This window comes from Xiphophorus couchianus, chromosome 11 (assembly GCF_001444195.1).
Source record: "Xiphophorus couchianus chromosome 11, X_couchianus-1.0, whole genome shotgun sequence".
Taxonomy (NCBI): Eukaryota; Metazoa; Chordata; class Actinopteri; order Cyprinodontiformes; family Poeciliidae; genus Xiphophorus; species Xiphophorus couchianus.
Window position 1 is genome coordinate 361,143 of NC_040238.1, and position 19,204 is coordinate 380,346.

General features: G+C 39.0%; 1 protein-coding gene across 4 annotated transcripts; it reads left to right on the forward strand.

The window, feature by feature from the left end:
- Positions 1-286: 286 nt before the first annotated feature.
- Positions 287-17,327, forward strand: LOC114153656 (storkhead-box protein 2-like). 4 transcript variants are annotated; one of them, XM_028032350.1, is made up of 5 exons: positions 290-499; positions 1,031-1,205; positions 3,104-3,256; positions 9,053-11,435; positions 13,126-17,327. In XM_028032350.1, exons 2-5 carry the CDS (start codon positions 1,157-1,159, stop codon positions 13,328-13,330), a joined length of 2,790 nt encoding a protein of 929 aa, XP_027888151.1. In that variant the 5' UTR covers positions 290-499; positions 1,031-1,156; the 3' UTR covers positions 13,331-17,327. The 4 variants fall into 4 exon arrangements, with proteins under 4 accessions (XP_027888152.1, XP_027888149.1, XP_027888150.1 ...); XM_028032348.1 differs by having other exon boundaries at positions 289-1,205; XM_028032351.1 differs by lacking the exon at positions 9,053-11,435 and having other exon boundaries at positions 287-1,205; positions 13,126-13,257.
- The last annotated feature ends 1,877 nt before the right edge of the window (positions 17,328-19,204 follow it).

Genomic DNA, 19,204 nt, shown 5'->3' on the forward strand with positions numbered 1-19,204 from the left:
CACAGATACAACTATCCATAGTTACACACAAAAATGCTTACACGGATTACAAATCCAGTATTACGCACGCACAGGTATTTTGAGACTATTTTCCCTCCATATAGATGCATCTAACAGTTGCAGGTATCCCTGATCTAAACGATACATAATCTACAACAAGTAGAATGTAAAATACCAAGAAATTATATTTTAATCTAATATCTTATAGTATGACAGCGAAATTATACATATTTTTCTTTACAAATCGTAGTAGGCTTCACATACTCTGAGATGACGCTGTGGTGACGCAACTTCGTAATGACGTTTGCTTTCGTTGTGTCTGGATGAGACTCCCGCATCCAGCTATGGTGTCGGTCTTGAAGCTGCCCGGTCGCCAGAGGAGGACTTTGCTGCACAGCGACTGGACATCTGGCTGCTTTGCACCTCACGAGGGTTAGAACAAAGAGGCGTCCCACACCACTGGCTGCTGTGGAGGGCAGCTCGCGCATCTGTTGCCTGGGTGAACTAACATCACGTTAGCATTTAGCTAGCTAGTTTGTGACCTAACAATGAGCCTGTTTGGTATATGTGCCAATGTCATGTCGTGTTTGCGTTCGAAAGCAGTTCTTCACTGAACACACGTTCACGGCCTGACAGGCTGAGCTCAGAGTGGGACCAGAAATGACTTTTATGTAACCTTAAAAAGGCAGATTTTAGGCAAGCACCGTTTTTTAAAATAATTGTGGGCAATGCGGTTACTGCAGAGCTTAGCCGCATTGCCGGCAAATTTGGAGTTTTTGCTTTCCAGCTTATCTAAATGTGTTTGAAATTAACAAAACTGATGGCTATAATCGAGTCAATAATCAGCTAGAAGGCCGTACTGTCAATGGAATCTTTCCTGCAGATTGCTCCCCATTCTCTGGCTATTGTACTGGCCAGAGATGGAGGTGCTGAGGCATCAGCTGCAGCTGGTGTGTCAGAGAGCGACGAGCTTCCCAGACACCACACTGGTTATGAGATTTTTGCCGATTTTAAAGCAGAAAACTCTCAGCAGCATATATGGAACCAGCGGATTACTGAAGCTGTGTCGGAGACCTTCTTCCTGGGATGGATAGATGAACACGTGCTACTGATCCAGGGAAAAGAAGACCATCTGGAGGTGCTAAGAGAGGGATGGATGCGGAGATCTCTTAACCCTCCGCGGGGCTTCACCATCAAATGCTTGGGTAAGGCCTACACACTTTCCTGGGTTGTTTATTCAGGTCAATTCAGACATATTTTCTTAATTCTTAAGGAAGACTAATTAACTATTTTCATGGCATTGCAGGATTTTATGCACAACGTCAAATAAAAACTGCTCACACATACTTGTAAAATGACAATTGTTTTTATATGTTGAAATCAATGCATTTAGAGAATGTATTGAGCAGCTATTTGGATCTCATTTAGCTAGAATTTTTGAAAAGATAGCAGCCTCAGACTACCCTGCAGGATCTCATAGTACATAGGTCATATTCCTTATTTTAGGCAAGTTGGTAGGCAGGGGCGCCGCAAGAAATCTTGGGCACATTGACAAAAAATTAAACTGGGCTCCCCCTTTGCAGCTGCTGTTACAATTTTTTAAGTATATATGACCCATATAAAGCGTCACAATTTTAAAGGCTTGCAACTGCCTTGTTTTCGTTGGTCCAATACTGATACTAGCACAACATACACTAGCAAATTTTACATGCAACAGTCCACATACTGTATGCAAATAGGTTTCTTAATTTTTTTTATTAGTAGTTTTTGCTCTGTGAAATGTCTCACCCCACCAGCAACAGTCACAGGCAATGTGCAAAATATACATGAAGCAATCCAGACATCTCAAAAAATCCTATATTGCTGCATTTTGTTCAAGCTGCAGAATATAACTTTAATTAATTAAAAAAAAAAAAAAATTCATATTTGTTAAAGCTGCCACCATGTCACGACAGTTTGCTATGAAACAGATAATCTGTGAAAAGATCAATCTCTATCTCCTCCCTGAGCTACTACTGCTGTCTAAAATAATGCACCATTCTGACCAAGAACAACCAATCAGAAACAGGAGGGTCTTGTAATTGACAGGGTCCCCATTTTTTTTCTATTTCTATAAGAAAAAAAAACAACGTTTTTGTGGGAGGGCCCCCTGTTGGTCAAGGACCCTTGGAATTTTCCTAACTTTTCCCCCCCCCATATGGCGCCCCTGTTGGTAGGAGAGGTCATTCCTCCAATACAAGTATTGATTTCAGACCAAGAAATGCTGAACCACAGTTGTTTTAATATATTTTTACACATTGCATTATCATGTTCTGAAATTATAATTCTCAGTTAAATGCTACATTGTTTTACTTTCCAGTCAATTTTTGGGGCCTGTGTTCACTGTTTGTTTATTTTTCTGTGAGGGTTTAATAATTCTCAGTTTTGAAAACTGCGTGTTTGGAAATAAATTAAAAAATTGCCAAGTTTTCACTTCAAGCTACAATATGCAACTTTTACAAAAATGTAAAAATCAGTTTTATATTAGCACCTCAGGAACATAAAAGTGGTTATAAGCAAGTCTCACTGGAGTATGTCACAACACATACTACATATAATGATGAAATTACAAATATATTAAGGTTATGTCATGGAAGTTCTCTATTAAGAAGTGATCAATCAGACAACAGAAATGTACATTTTGTCTTAATTTATTCAAGAAGCTCAAAACAGGTCCTTGAAATCTCCCAGAGTCTGAGAGCGATCTTACATAGTTAAAGCATGCTTTTTATATCTTCACCATGAGACACACTTTGTACAACGCTCCATTTTGTCAGCAACTTATACGGAGAGAAAACACGCCTCACAGTTGTGTGCTTTCACATCTGGTTTTTGTGAAAAGCAAAGTTCCTTTTTCCTAAGTAAGTCAAAGCAGAAAGGTCAAGTTTAAAGTTTTTTTCGCAATAGGTAGTATGCAACATGCCTCAAATATTGATGTATTTAAAAGTCAGGGGCATGTCATAGTCTCGTAATATTTACATTTTGGGACAGAAAAAAAGAATACTTTGTACCTAATTTTGTTAATCTTAGTCACTCAAAATTAATGACGTGGCTCCCTTTCCAGGTGATGTCTCTCCCATCAGTATGTCCCCTATAAGCCAGTCGCAGTTCATCCCACTGGGAGAAGTTTTATTATTGGCTGTTTCTGCTATGAATTCTGCCCACAAGACTGTCACTCAAGAGGCTCTAACAGAACACCTGCAGACATGTTTTCCAGGTAACACAAGAGCCAGCCAACACAATTCACTGGCATCTATCTTGATTATTCAATTTACACTTGGTTAAGGCATTAACAGCAAAACTAGGGAACCAAATCTTCTAGAATGTTCAGTCATTTTACTTTATAGAAAAATCAACAAAACAATGGATAACAAACATTAACTTGATTGATGAAGATTTTAACTTTGTAAAACATTTAGAAATGTATTACAATTCCATTCGTTGATAGATTCATTGCAAGCACAGCTGTCTATCGAAAGACAGCCATACATCTTCTAATTTAATTCCCAATCCTGAGCATACATAGCAAAACACTCTCTCTTACAAATTGTCTTACAAATGCACATGTGTTTTATATATACTGTATTTGTATATACAGTATATGTATATATATATATATATATATATATATATATATATATATATATATGCGGGCAACGCTGGAGGGCAAAAAGACTATTCTTTTACATGCCATCCATAGCCGTGCTGCCACGGTAGAATAATTCTGTTAACTCAATGAAACTTGGAAATTTAGATATTGTTAATTTCGTGCTGTGCTCCACAGCAAAGGGAAAAACCGTTGAAGCACAACTAAAAACCACGTCTTTCTCGCCAATGATATATATCTTTGGCCACTCTATGCAGACTCGTTGCCATGCCAACTGACAACAACGGCCCTAATAAAACACTAAAATATTTCCCACACAAAGAGCAGAACATTCAGTCTGTTGCAGTAGTATGGATTTAGGCTTAATGTTTATTTTGCGATTATTAATAAGTAATTGCTGTGGTAATATGAGAAAACTATAAATATATCGCTGCACTTCACTTTACTGTTTGTCTAGCTCGTTAGTACTGTCTCTTACTCTGCAGTTGTGGAGTCACAATGTCTAGGATCATGAGCGCCCCCTGCCATGAGGCAAGAGAACTGCATGCCTCACCTCGAATCTGTTCTCTGCCATTTATGATCGCTCCTCAGCACATTACATACACAGTTGGTGACAAAAAACACTGCACATTATATACAGTACAGACCAAAAGTTTGGACACACCTTCTAATTCAATGGGTTTTCTTTATTTTCATGACTATTTATAAGACAAGAAATCCCACTTATTAACCTGACAGGGCACACCTATGAAGTGAAAACCATTTCAGGTGACTACCTCTTGAAGCTCATCAAGAAAATGCAGAGTGTGTGCAAAGCAGTAATCACAGCAAAAGGTTGCTACTTTGAAGAAACTAGAATATAAGGGGTATTTTCAGTTGTTTTACACTTTTTTGTTTAGTCCATATTTCCACATGTGTTATTCATAGTTTTGATGCCTTCAGTGTGAATCTACAATGTCAATAGTCATGAAAATAAAGGAAACTCATTGAATTAAAAGGTGTGTCCAAACTTTTGGTCTGTACTGTACATAAGCTAAATTATGAAAAATCAGTTCATACATTAAATGTATTTTAACCATTTTATTGGCGACATACAGACAGGAGGAAAATGCTCTCAGAATGGCAGCCAGTGAACTTAGCGAGAGGTTGATCAATCCCAGGTGAGGCTGAGGTCGCTGCTGCTTCACCAGCTGCGCTTCCAAGCATTTGAATGGGAAAATAAGAAAATTTTGCAATTTTGAAGAAAACAAAATCAAAATTGGTTAAGCTAAATGAAAAATAGTTACTTTACAGTACAAACAACCGGGTGAAAATAGCAATATAAATATGACCTGAGCCTCACCTGGGACTGATCAACCTCTCGCTAATTTCACTGGCTGCCATTCTATGAGAGCATGTTCCACCTGTCTGTACGCCGCCAATAAAATGGCTAAAAAACATTTAATGTATAAACTGATTTTCTATCATTTCGCTTATGTATATAATATGCAGTGTTTTTTTTGTCACCAACTGTGTATGTAATGTGCTGAGGAGCGATCATAAATGGCAGAGAACAGATTCGAGGTGAGGCATGCAGTTCTCTTGTGTCATGGCAGGGGGCACTCATGATCCTAGACATTGTGACTCCACAACTGCAGAGTCAGACAGTAAAAGCGAGCTAGCCATACAGTAAAGTCAAGTGCAGCGATATATTTATAGTTTTCTCTTCTTACCACAGCAATTACTTATTAATAATCGCAAAATAAACATTAAGCCTAAAACCATACTACTGCAACAGACTGAATGTTCTGCTCTTTGTGTGAGAAATATTAGTGGGTTTTTTTTTGTGGCGTTGTCAGTCGATATGGCAACGAGTCTGTGTGTAGCTGTGCTGAAACAGAGGGCGAGAAAGAAGTGGTTTCGAGTTGTACTTTAAGGGTTTTTCCCTTTGCTGTGGAGCACGAAATTAATAATATCTGCATGTCCAAGTTTGATTGAGTTAACGGAATTATTTTATTTTATTCTTATTTTAAAAGAATACATTATTTTAATGTATTCTTTTACATTCTTCCATGTAAAAGAATAGTCTTTTGGCCCTCCAGCGTTGTCCGCATGCGCAAAACTTCCTTATGTAAGCAATAAAATGCTGTGGGCCTATATTGGTAAATATGATTATGATTAAGTCAGTGCCTCACCAGCTGTGAACCTCACCGCACGTCACTAATATATATACAGTATATATACACTGCCTGGCCAAAAAAAAAGTTGCCACCAAAAAATGGTCACACTCTAATATTTTGTTGGACCGCCTTTAGCTTTGATTACAGCCCGCATTCGCTGTGGCATTGTTTCAATAAGCTTCTGCAGTGTCACAAGATTTATTTCCATCCAGTGTTGCATTAATCTTTCACCAAGATCTTGTATTGATGATGGGAGAGTCTGACCACTGCACAAAGCCTTCTCCAGCACATCCCAAAGATTCTCAATGGGGTTAAGGTCTGGACTCTGTGGTGGCCAATCCATGTGTAAAAAAGATGTCTCATGCTCCCTGAACCACTCTTTCACAATGTGAGCCCGATGAATCCTGGGATTGTCATCTTGGAATATGCCCGTTCCATTTGGGAAGACAAAATCCATTGATGGAATAACCTGGTCATTCAGTATATTCAGGTACTCAGCTGACCTCATTCTTTGGGCACACAATGTTGCTGAACCTAGACCTGACCAACTGCAGCAACCCCAGATCATAGAACTGCCCCCACAGGCTTGTACAGTAGGCACTAGGCATGATGGGTGCATCACTTCACCTGCCTCTCTTCTTACCCTGATGCACCCATCACTCTGGAACAGGGTAAATCTGGACTCATCAGACCACATGACCCTCTTCCATTCCTCCAGAGTCCAATCTTTATGCTCCCTAGCAAACTGAAGCCTTTTTTTCTGGTTAGCCTTACTGATTAGAGGTTTTCTTACGGCTACACAGCTGTTCAATCCCAACCCCTTGAGTTCCCTTCGCATTGTGCATGTGGAAATGCTTTTGCGTTCACAATTAAACATACTCCTGAGTTCTGCTGTTGTTTTTCTTCGATTTGATTTGACCAAACGTTTAAGTAATTGCCGATCACAGATCATTCAGGATTTTTTTCCGACCACATTTCTTCCTGGAAGACGATGGTTCCCCACCATCCTTCCAGTTTTTAATGATGCGTTGGACAGTTCTTAACCCAATTCTAGTAGTTTCTGCAATCTCCTTAGATGTTTTCTCTGCTTGATGCATGCCAATGATTTGGCCCTTCTTAAACAGACTAACGTCTTTTCCATGACCACAGGATCTGTCTTTTGCCATGGTTGTTTAAGAAATGAGGAGTTACTCATTGTATCAGCTGGGGTTAAATAACTTGTTGCCAGCTGAAAGATAATCGCCTATGCAGTACTTATCCAATAGGAGGCTTGTACTTATTTGCTTAGTTAAATCCAGGTGGCGACTTTTTTTTGGCCAGGCAGTGTATATATATATATATATTACAGTGTGTCACAAAAGTGAGTACACTCCTCACATTTCTGCAGATATTCAAGTATATATTTTCATGCGACACTAACAAAATGACACTTTGACACAATGAAAAGCAGTCTGTATGCAGTTTATATAACAGTGTAAATTTATTCTTCCCTCAAAATAACACTATATACAGCCATTAATATCTAAACTATCTGCATCAAAAGTGAGAACACCCCTTAGTGAAAGTTCCTTAAGTGTCAATATTTTATGTGGCAAGTATTATTTACCAAAACTACCTTAATTCTCCTGGGCTTGGAGTTTACCAGAGATTCACAGGATGTTACTGAATGCTTTTCCAGTCCTCCGTGATGACATCATGGAGGTGGCAGATGTTCAAGACTTGGTGCTCCTCCATCTTCCTCTTGAGGATGTCCCAAAGATGTTCTATTGGGTTTAGGTCTGAAGATAAGCTTGGTCAGTAATTCACCTTCAGCCTCTTCAATAAAGCAGTGGTCATCTCAGAGGTGTGTTTGGGGTCGTTATCATGCTGGAACGCTGCCCTGTGATCCAGTTTCCAGACGGGGTGCTCCAGTCTTTCACAGTACATATTGGAGTGAATGAAATATAGTGCACCATGAGTACACCTGCTGCACTTATGCAGCCCCAGACCATGGCATTCTCACCACGCTTAATTGTAGGCATCACACACTTATCTTTGTACTTCTCACCTGACAGCTGCCACACATGCTGGAGACCATCTGAACCAAAAACAACTGATCTTGGTCTCGTCAGACCATAGGACCTGGTTCCAGTATTCCATGTCCTTTGTTGACATGTCTTCAGCAAACTGTTTGAGGGCTTTCTTGAGTACAGACTTCAGAAGAGGTTTCCTTCTAGGGTGACAGCCATGCATACTAATCTCATGTAGAGTGTGGCATTTGGTCTGAGTACTGATAAGCTGACCTCCCACCTCTTCAATCTCTGCAGCAATGCTGACAGCACTTCTGCGCCTGTCTTTCAAAGACAGCATTTGGATGTGATGCTGAGCACGTGCACTCAGCTTCTTTGGACGACCAACTCGAGGTCTGTTCTGAGTTTGACCCTCCTCTTTTAGCAAGCTGCAGCTCAGTTCCAGGGTGTTATCAATCCTCTTGTAGCCTTGGCCATCTTCATGTAGCACACCAATTCATCTTTTAAGATTATCAGAGAGTTCTTTACCATGAGGCGCCATGTTGGAACTTTCACTGATCAGTATGAGAGAGTGTGAGAGCTGGAGAGCTGTACTACAAAATTTAACACACCTGCTTCCTATGCACACATAAGACCTAGTAACACTAACTAGTCATTTGACATTTTGGAGGAAAAATGACAAGCAGTACTCAGTTTGGACATTTAGAGGTGTCGTCTTTTAGGGGTGTACTCTCTTTTGTTGCTGGTGGTTTAGACATTAATGGCTGTATATAGAGTTATTTTGCCGGAAGAATAAATTTACACTGTTATATAAGCTGCACACAGACTACTTTTCATTTTGTCATTTTGTCAGTGTTGTCCCATGAAAAGATACCCTTATATATCTGCAGAAATGTGAGGGTAATAATGTAAAAAAGTACTGTTAAAATAAATTAAATAAAATTAATAAAATGAATGGTGGCACAGGCAGTATGCACCAAGGTACAAAAGCTTGGAGGTGTATTACCAGGCAACAGTGTGTGAGGCTAACATGAAGTGGTGTGGACAGTGTAGGGGCAAGTATATTCTGGTGGCCTGTCAGACCTATAATGCACAAGGGGAAATCCTTGTACAAATTCATCAAAAGTTGAGGAAATGGAAAATATTTTATTGCGTAGCAATGTTGTTGGTTGTATTGGGTCTTTTAATGAATTTAAAACATATTTGTTAATTCTGTAACTTTTCTGATATTTTCTTAGGTGTTCCTACACCAACAGAGGAAGCCCTGCACCACACACTTAGCTTACTGGTCCGGGAGCGTAAAATTTACCCAACACCCGATGGATATTTCATTGTAACTCCTCAAACCTACTTTATCACCCCAAGTCTTATTCGAACTAGCTCAAAGTGGTACCATTTAGATGAGCGAACATCTGACAGATACCAGCATCAGAAACAACAGCGGCATCAGCAAACTCAATGCATCTCTCCTCTTTCTGGAACCATAACACCATCCAATTCAGGGGGGTTTCTAGATTGCACACACACAAAGTCCAACCAAAGCCACTGTGCAGGAGGTGATGATTTTTTTTACAGCAGTGGTTATCGTGCAGATGATCCACCCAGCCACCACACTACACTTCAGCGACGGTCTCCGAAAGAACACAGAGACGCATACTCATCACAGTACTCCCCACAAACACCTTCTCAGCAAGCAGCTGGCAACTCAGAAAAGAACCGTAGTTCCCTGGGAATTCCGTTTAAGACAGACACCCTCATCAAGCACCGAGGAGGGCCTGTTGGAGGACATCCAGGAGGAGGATCTGGGGATCTAGACAAACAAACGCTGGGCAGTGCTACAGGTGGGAGAAAGTTTGGTTTGAAGTTGTTTCGTCTGAGTTTTAAGAAGGATAAGGCCAAGCAGTTAGCTACCTTCTCTGCACAGTTTCCCCCTGAGGAGTGGCCACTCCATGATGAAGAGGAACCCAACCACTTGCCCCGTCACGTAGAAATGGAAATTATACGTAGAATCAACCCTGACCTTACGGTGGAAAATCTGGCCCGACATACAGCAGTTATGAAAAGACTTGAAGAAGAACGCACTCAGAGGAGCAAAGCATCATCAGCACATCAGAGCTCCAGAAGTAGAAGAAGTGGGAGTAGGCACAGAAAGCAATCTCAATCCAAACTTAGTCGCTCACAGAGTAAGACAAGGGCATTCCGCTTTGAAACAACTGATGGTATCCATTTAGAGCTAGCTGACAAAGATTATAGAGGTTACTCTTCCTCACTTGCACGATCACCAAGAGAGCAAGCTCTGGCTGTGGAGCGTCAACGAGCTCGACATCACCTTGCACACAGCATTCCCAACATCCTTGACTCATCTCATTTGCCTGTCACACCAGAATGGGATGTATCTGGGGAGCTAGCCAAGCGCCGCATGGAAATGCCTTTCCCTGAGCCAAGCCATGGTCCATCAACTCATTATTCCAAAGTCCACCGCTCACACTCTCACACTCAGGAGAGAAAATCAAGAAATGAACGCAGTAGCAAGGCTAAGGAACGTTCTAGATCTATGGACAATTCTAAAGGGCAGCTAGATGCTGGCTTGATTGGACCACCACCTGACTATTATGATGACCGCAGTCATTATTTTACTGATGATTGCACTCTACGAGCTAATCAAAGCTCATCTCACTACACTCGAACCCCACCACCTTCATCTAAGATTGCAGCCGATTCTGCTGGTTTGGATGGTGCCAGAAATTATGAGAAGATTAAGAGCAAGGACAGTTTACCAACATACTCACCCAAACCTCTATCTGCCTCCAACCCCTCTGAGGATTATTTTCAGTGTACTGGTAACTCTGAAATTGCTCTTACAACAACAATTATATTAGGAACTCAAGGCAAAAACAGCCACAGTGGATTAATAGCAAACATTACTGACAGGCAAACGGAGAGACAGATTTCCAGCCCCTCAAATGAGGATTTGTCAAATGTTGGACCTAAAGGTGGAAGTCTACCTCCAATACCTCTGTCTAACCCTGACCCTGCAATTTCAAATGGACAACCATCCCACAGTGCCTCTGCTGGCCAGGAGAAACACAAGGAAATTTTTAGTAAAGATACGCTCTTCAAGCCGCCTCCCAGCCTCTCGCTGCCTGGCTATAGCTCCTTGAGGAAACCTACAGTTCTTGCCTCCATTACTCTATCTTCATCCTGTGACGCTCTTGATTCCCACAAAGGATTTGATGCTCCTAAACCACTTATAACAACTTTGTCTGTTCCCAAACAGGGAGTGGAGGCCACATCTAGTACTGCAGAGAACTCTTTTGACTACTACAATGTCTCGGATGATGAGGAACTTGAAGATGAAGGGACTAAAGTTCAAAAAGGATTGGAAAAACCTAAAGGAAGTGTTTCTGAGGTGGAAGAATGTGGAATAGGGACCATGCAGTGGCTGTTGGAGAGAGAGAAGGCAAGGGATTTACAAATGAGATTTGAAAGAACTCTTACTTTCTCTGGTGTTCAAGGAAACCATTCAGAGCCCCGCCAGAGCCAGCATTCAGTCCACTCTGCTAGACTTGACAGTATGGACTCCAGCTCTGTTACAGTTGACAGTGGATTCAATTCACCACGGTGAGAGCATTGGTATTAATGCTTTCTTGCAGAATTTTTTTAAATATATTTTTTGCATTTGTCTGCAAATGTTAAAGTATTTATTAAATCAACCCTATTCCTTATTACTTTAATATTATTTCTGTTAGTTTATTAAACAGTTTTATGTAGTCTCCTTTCCTAACAGATTTATACACACTCTTTTAAGGACTCTTAGAACAGGTTTTTTGCTATCGATTCAGATATCGATCATCCATGAGGCCGATCACTGCCGATCACCTAAAACTGCTTAGAATGGCTGTTAATTTTTTGTTTTAGGTAGAAATGATACTGTGTTATCTGGCAAAATGGAAAAATTATCTGGCAATAAATTCCCCTAATTTAAACATAATAGACATATTTTAATACATATTTAAAATCTATTTTTCTTTTTTTTTTTTAAAGTTACATGCTGCAGTTTTAAGCAGACGTTCGATGTGAGAGTTCACTGTCTGGTGGAGCTTGAGGGGCGTCTGTGAAACATTATCAGTAGCGCGTAGCGTTGGTCCAAGAACGAGAGCAGATCCCAGCGTCATACACCGCCAGTTCGAAGACTTTAATTATTTTTCGGATTATTTGTTTAGCTTTCTGACCGTCATGCTAATCCAGGTGAGTGTTGGTAGTTGTGCGCTGCTTTACCTGCTATCTGGCCGCTCCGGATGTTATTTTTTTCCTGCATTGAGCCTCGATAAAGCCAAACTTGCTTGTTTTTTAAATGCCATATTAGATTCGTTGTGTTAATGCATTTTGACGTGCTTCACTCCCGATGTAATTTTCCGCCGCAACACGCAAACTTCTCCATTCACTCTCAGAGCATTATAGTTCCACACGACAGGATTTGTTGTCGTGCGCTTGTGCAGTGTGAAGGAAAGAAGAGATTGCTACACACGCAGGCTGCGAAGTGAGATAAATGTGATGCAATCACCGATCATACACTTTTTCACGGAAATCGGCTGATTATGATAGGTGGCTGATCGATCGGCACACCTCTACACTCTATCTTTGTGTCTTTTTAAATTTCCTTATAGGAATATTATGTAAACTCGACATTTTTGAGCATCATGTAATAATCATCTAAAACATACCTGGCATGTTGTCTTGATTGTTTCATGCATGTTTGAGGAATCTTTGAATGAACATGACAGCCATTCAACTGTGCAAAACTCCTAGGTGGCTGTAGCTCCCTTTGAGAGGCAGCTCGTCCTCAGAGCTGCAGTTTCCAAGATGCAGACTTCAACAATATAGAGCCTCGACTCCCCCACTCAAATCCTTCAGACTAGCCAGCAAACACTGGGTAGAACTATGCATCTAATGAGCTATTTATAAGCCACTTCTTAGTGCAACGCAGGTAAAAACGTTGTCAAAGGCTTAATAGACTAGTGATGTTGTGATAACTTTCTGAAGGTGCCGTTTCAGAATGAACATTTTTAAGAGACTAAAGCACATTTAAATTATGAAGTTAAATGTCTTAAGTCATACTTGATGCATATAGCAATTTCATAACAACTGAAGGTAACACAGTTACTTGATTGTGCCTAGAAAACACATACTACTACCCCTTTAAATATACTGTGTATTAACTCTTGTTAAAACTGCAAATTTGTTGTACTGGCAAAAATAGCTACCAATCTCATTAGGGGCATCTTTTCATGTTTTGTGTCTGTCTTTTCAGAACAAGAGAGAGCTTAGCATCAAACACCTCTTCAATAGTTGAAAGTAACAGACGTCAAAACGTAGCCCTGAGTCCTGGACACCTCAGCACCACAACTGGCAGCGGTCCTCCTTTTTCCTTCCATGCTATTTCAGAATCTGCCACCACTCAACAGGAGAAACTACAGAAGCCCACTACCTGCCTTGCGTCAATCACCAGCGTCTAGTATCAGAACTAAGGGCTGAGTGAAGCACAAAGTCAGTGAAAACGGACAGAAAATCCTAGAACCGCTCCACCTGACTGCTACACCATGAAACTGACAGACTGAACTAGGGAAGCTGTGATAGATCAACCGTGGGAAAAAGAATCTAGAACAGTTCTTTCTCAGTCTTGCAGATATGAAAATGTGCAGGCATCAACAAGACATGCACAAATGAACTGTAACCCACTTGTTGGATTCGGTCTTTTACACACTAGTGCTCTAGCATTTTTTTTTATCATATATTTTGGTTGAGGCATGTGTGTGTCAATAATATGTATTATCTGTAATCTCAGGTTTGTTTGGGGGTTTTTTTCAGTCTCATTTCTGTTTCTCCCAGTCAGTGTATCTCCTTCTGCTGGTGCTACACAAATGAGAGCTGTACCTCTGCTGAGTACTGTTACTGATGCATTCTATTTAGTTGGCTTTTTCAGCTCTGGTGTCATATTAGCCACTTGCAGACACCCTTTAAGGCAAGACAGCAAGAAAAAAAAAGATTTTTCACACATTGGTATATTTTGTGGTAATTTAACATTCACAAGTCTTATTTCAAGATTTTCTGTAAAACTGACAACTTGTTGATCTGACACTTTTTCAGATAAATGTGACAAGTCTTCTAGGGTTGAAAGTATTAGAAAGTAATTTTTACAGCTTTTTAAAATGTGACAAATTTGTGGTTTCATTGCCTTCAAAACTATTTTTTGGGAAAGAGAATGTTAAAGACAATTTTTACTTCTGCCAATTTGGTGCTTCTTAAACAAAGCTTCCATAGAAAAAAGCTTATAAATTAGATGTTTAAAGCCCAACGAAAATGTGCGGAATTAGGTGCATTATTGTCATAGACAAATAAGTAATCAGTAAAGGATTTTTTTCCCCAGCACTTTTTAATCTATTTAAAAACTGTACTAGATAACTATCTAGTAACAGAACCTGTAACACATTTATTACAACAATATTCAGGAAGGAGGTGGAGTCAGATGATTAAAAGCAAGCCTTAGTATTTAGTTCTATTTTATTTCAACTGTGAATTGAAAAATGGATGTTATACATTGATGACCGCTTGTGTGTTGTAAGTAATTCCCTACTTTAAGAAAATGAGACATTAAATTAATAAGGCATTTCAATTTATTTATATAGTGCCTATTTACTCAAATATTCTCTGAAGGCACTCTTCAAAAGGAAGACATATCAAACATTTTATATGCATAAAATGTACAGTTTCATACCAGCTAATAAGTCATCCAGTTAAGTTCAATTTCTAATCAAAATCGGTGGGAAAGAGCTTTCTAAGGAAACCCAGTTGGTTGCTTCGAATCACTGACTTTGAAGCACTCCTCTCTCACGAATAAGTAGTTAGTGACAGTTGTTTGGGTTGCAAACCACCATCCAAAGTTAACAATTGCGTTGTTAACTTTGCAGCAATCCCTCATACTGAGAATCCATGCAGCAACAGTGGAGACCTCCTGTTTTAAATGTTAAATGAACTAAACTTGTATAGCGCTTTTCCATTCATTTTACCCACTGAAAGAACTTTACCCATTCCCACACACATACACCACAGATTGGTAAGCAACTTGGGGTTAAGTGTATTGCACAGTCACCCCACAGTATTTTTACAGCAAGAAACTTTCAGTGACCATCTTTCATAATCATAGCCAATGGAAGCAGCCATTGGCTATGACTGGCTGATGGTTTGAGAAGATAGAGATGCATAAAACACAAAAACAATGATCTTGGAGAAACACTTGTAAGCATATGAGCTTGTAGTAAAATTTAAAGGGTGGAAAACGGAGCCTGCTCATACTTAGCTTCTGCAACTGCTGTATGAACAAGAATGAATAGAGATAGGTAGAGAAATGTGTGTCAGCTATAGCAAGGGAACATAAAGTAGGTGGCAGCAGTAGCTCAGCTGGTAGTTTCCTTCAGGAAGGTGACAGCCAAATAGAACAGGTGAGCTTAGCTTCCATGAAAAGCAAAAACATTGAGATAAAGTTAAAAGGAGATATAATGCAGAACTGGAGAATAGTAGGATATTTTAACTGAGTGAGGCAAGGTGGTCCAGCAGCATAACTTCCAAGATAGCTCAGAATAACCAACAATTCTATCAAAAGGGAACTCCTAGTCCTAAAACTACTGGAAGTTGATAAATATGGACCTAAGTTACAGCAATGTCTGAGCTGTCTGAGATGAATTTCCCAGCAGCATGTTTGTGGATTACATCAGCTGTTAACCAGCACAGCTAATTCACCTCGTTTCCTTTTACTGCCTCTTTTCAATTCTCAGACAGCTTTTATAGTTAAAAGCAGAAAACACTGAATTCGGGGATGTGATTCTAAAGCAACTTCTCAGCAAAACACATAACACTGCATTTCCACCCTGTGTGAGTCCATTTCAGCATTTGAACTTCATATATTTTATTTGTCAGAGATCTCATACCCCCAGTTGTGATGATCAATAGAAGAGATTGTTTGAATTTCCTCCTTTTCTTTCTCTCCACTTTGCTCCTGCTCTGTGTCTTCATCATCTATTTAATTCATCTGAGATTTGGGGTCTTAGTTTAAGTAGTATTCAAGCTTTTGAGCTGTTGATTTGTTTCTCTGTTGTAAAAAGAAGTGCCTTTTACTGCTATAATTACACGTCATTGCAACTGCCCAAAACTAAAAAGTACAAGCAAAAATTCTTCCTGCTGGATAACATTTAAAAACATAGGGAAAGACTCCAGAAAGCCTGGTTTTCAACAGAAAATAAGGGAAAGAGTATGTAAAAAAACAACAAAAAAAACCCATAAGGAATGTAACAGAGCTACTCCAACAAGGTGTTATCTTGTGTAATTCTTGAATCAATGGTGCTATAAATATATCTCATCCATGTACTTAAAGGTTTATGCAGCACAATACAGAATGCATTTTCCCCCACAGGATTTATACCATTGCCTCTGTGACAGTGGCTATCTCCTAAAAATGCTAATACCGAATAAATCATTAGGTGAACAAAGGCTTTCATTTCTTGAACATCAAGGTTTGTTTAAAAGAGCAACAGTACCTAGACTTATCAAAAACATGAATGTCATTCATTTTTCCAACATTTAGTGTTTTATTTGAACAATTGTTTTACCAAGATGGAATAAACATCTGCCAATTAATAACAAAAAAAAACATTAGTTGCACAGGTTGGTAAGGTATAATTAACTGCGATTGTGTCATTTGCAAACTTTATCTGCAAAAGTCAGCATCTTTTAATCAAGACTATAATCTGCAGCTGATCACTTAAACTAGCTAAAAGCCTGCTGGAGAAAAGTTTTTTTTTTGTTGCAATGAGTTTTGTTGGCATCAATGAGAGCAATGAGCTCTCCTTAAATAGAGATTTTAGCTAAAAGCTATTAAGCTAAAAGTTTAAAAGCTTAGGAAGTAGAGAGAGTCACCATGATAGATTATCAGCTACCATTTTGAAATCATGATTTTGTCATCATATGGGCTTTTTAAAGGTCTCTGTCAGGGAAGCAGCCACAAATTGTTGATGGATACCATAAGTATTTTTTCTCTAGAAGAATTGAAAGCACTTTCCTCAAATAGGATGTATGTATATATTTGAGCCTCTGTGTAATTTTGTGTGGAAGAGAGAAATTGCGCTAAAGTTCATCTACTCTCTGTTATAAAACTTTATTGGTTTTAATATGGAATTGAAACCACTGACATCCATGTCCATGTGTACTCCTGATAGGTACTATCATTCAATTGTGAAGCTACTGTTAAGTCATTTTATTAGAGTATCTGTTGCTGTTTCAATCATTGCAAGATGTTTTGATATTAGGTAGTTTTGTTTTAAATTAATATACAGTGGATATAAAAAGTCTACACACCCTTGTTTAAATGCCAGGTAATCTTTATGTAAATAAATGACAGCAAGACAAATAATTTCACAACTTTCCACCTTTAATGTGACCTATAACCTGTGCAATGCAATTGAAAAAAATGAAACTGTTAAATAGAATAGAATATACTTTATTGATCCCCAAGGAAAATTGCTTATTAGTTGACAAGCTACTCCATGTAAGGTGTTAAATATTAATAATACAAATATAACCAATTATATTTGTCAAATATAATAAGAGACAAAGTTTATCAAATATATACAGTATATACCCAAGTATGTAGTATAAGTAGTTCAATATGACTGAATATAAATAAATAAATAAAACAAGCATGCACATGGAAATATGTTAATCTATAAATAATGTGAGTGCAGAGAAAATTAGTTTAAAGTTACTCAGACTTGGGCATTGTACAGGCAGAAATGATTTCCTGTGTCGCTCTGTGGTGCATTTTAGTACAATGAGTCTCTGACTGAAGGTGCTCCTGTATCTGGCCAGCATGAAGTGGATGAAACTCATTGTCCAAGATGGCCTGCATGTTGGACAGGATCCTTCTCTCTGACACCACAGTCTGCTGGCCTTGTGGATAAGTCTGTTCAGTCTGCTGGTGTCCTCCACCTCCACCTTCAGCCTGCTGCCCCAGCACACCACAGCATACAGGATGGCACTGTCAACCACCAGGGAAAATATAAAATAAAAATATGATTGCATAAATATGCACACCATTAGACTAATACTTTGTTGCAGCACCTTTGGCTTTAATATCTTTGCAAAACTTCTCCAAATTTGACAGCTTGTGAGGGCATCGTCTGTGTACAGCCCTCCTCAGACCACCCACAGATGTTCGGTGGGATTCAGGTGTGGACTGTGGCTGGCATTCCAAAGCCTCGATCTTACTCCGGTGAAGCCATTCATTAGTTGATTTAGATGTGTTCTTTGGGTCACTGTCATGCTGAAAGATAAAGTTCCTTTTCATCTTCAGCTTTCTAACGGAAGGCCGAAGGTTTTGTTCATAATTCCCTCCACCCTGACTGAGGTCCCAGTTCCAGCTGAAGAAAAGCAGCCCCAAAGCATGATGCTGCCACCACCATGCTTCACTGTAGGTATGGTGTTCTTTTGGTAATGAGAAGTGTTTTTGCGCCAAATGTACCTTTTGGAATCATGTCCAAAAAGTTCAACCTTGGTTTCATTAGACCATAACACATCTTCCCACATGCATTTGGGAAACTTCAGATGTCTTTTTGCAAAACTAAGGGCGTTGGATGTTTTTCTTTTTTAAGATAATACTTCCATCTTGCCTCCCTACCCCATTGCCCAGATATATGAAGAAGACAGGAGATTGTTGTCACATGTACTACATGGCCAGTATTTTCTAGAAATTCTTGCAGTTCCTTTAGTGTTGCTGTTGGCTTCTTGCCAGCCTGACCGGTTTTCTTCTCATCTAATCAATTTTGGACAGACGACCTGTTCTTAATGTCCATGTTCTGCCATATTTTCTCCACTTGATGATGAGACTTCACCGTTTTCCATAGTATATTTAATTCCTTGTAAATTCTTTTGTAGTCTTCACCTGACTGAAATATTTGAATAATTATCCCTCTGATGCTTTGGAAGGTCTCTGGTGAAAAAAACCCCAATATATTTGAGTATATATCAAATATTTTTCTGAAATACATTTTCAGTATGTTGTCAAGTGGATATACTTAATATTATATTAAAAATATAAAATAAATACATTTTGAAAAACATACTCCCAATACTCTTTTTAAAAATTTATGTTGGTACTCTTTTTAAAAGTGTATTTTTTCTAAAATATGCTTTAAATTCTAATTAATTATGTTACTAAAATTATACTTTGGATAATCCTTTTAAAAATACACTTTGCATGTATTTGTAAAAATTTATATTTTATATTTAAATCTTTAAAAATATATCACAAATATATACAAACAATACTTTTCTGAAGTTGT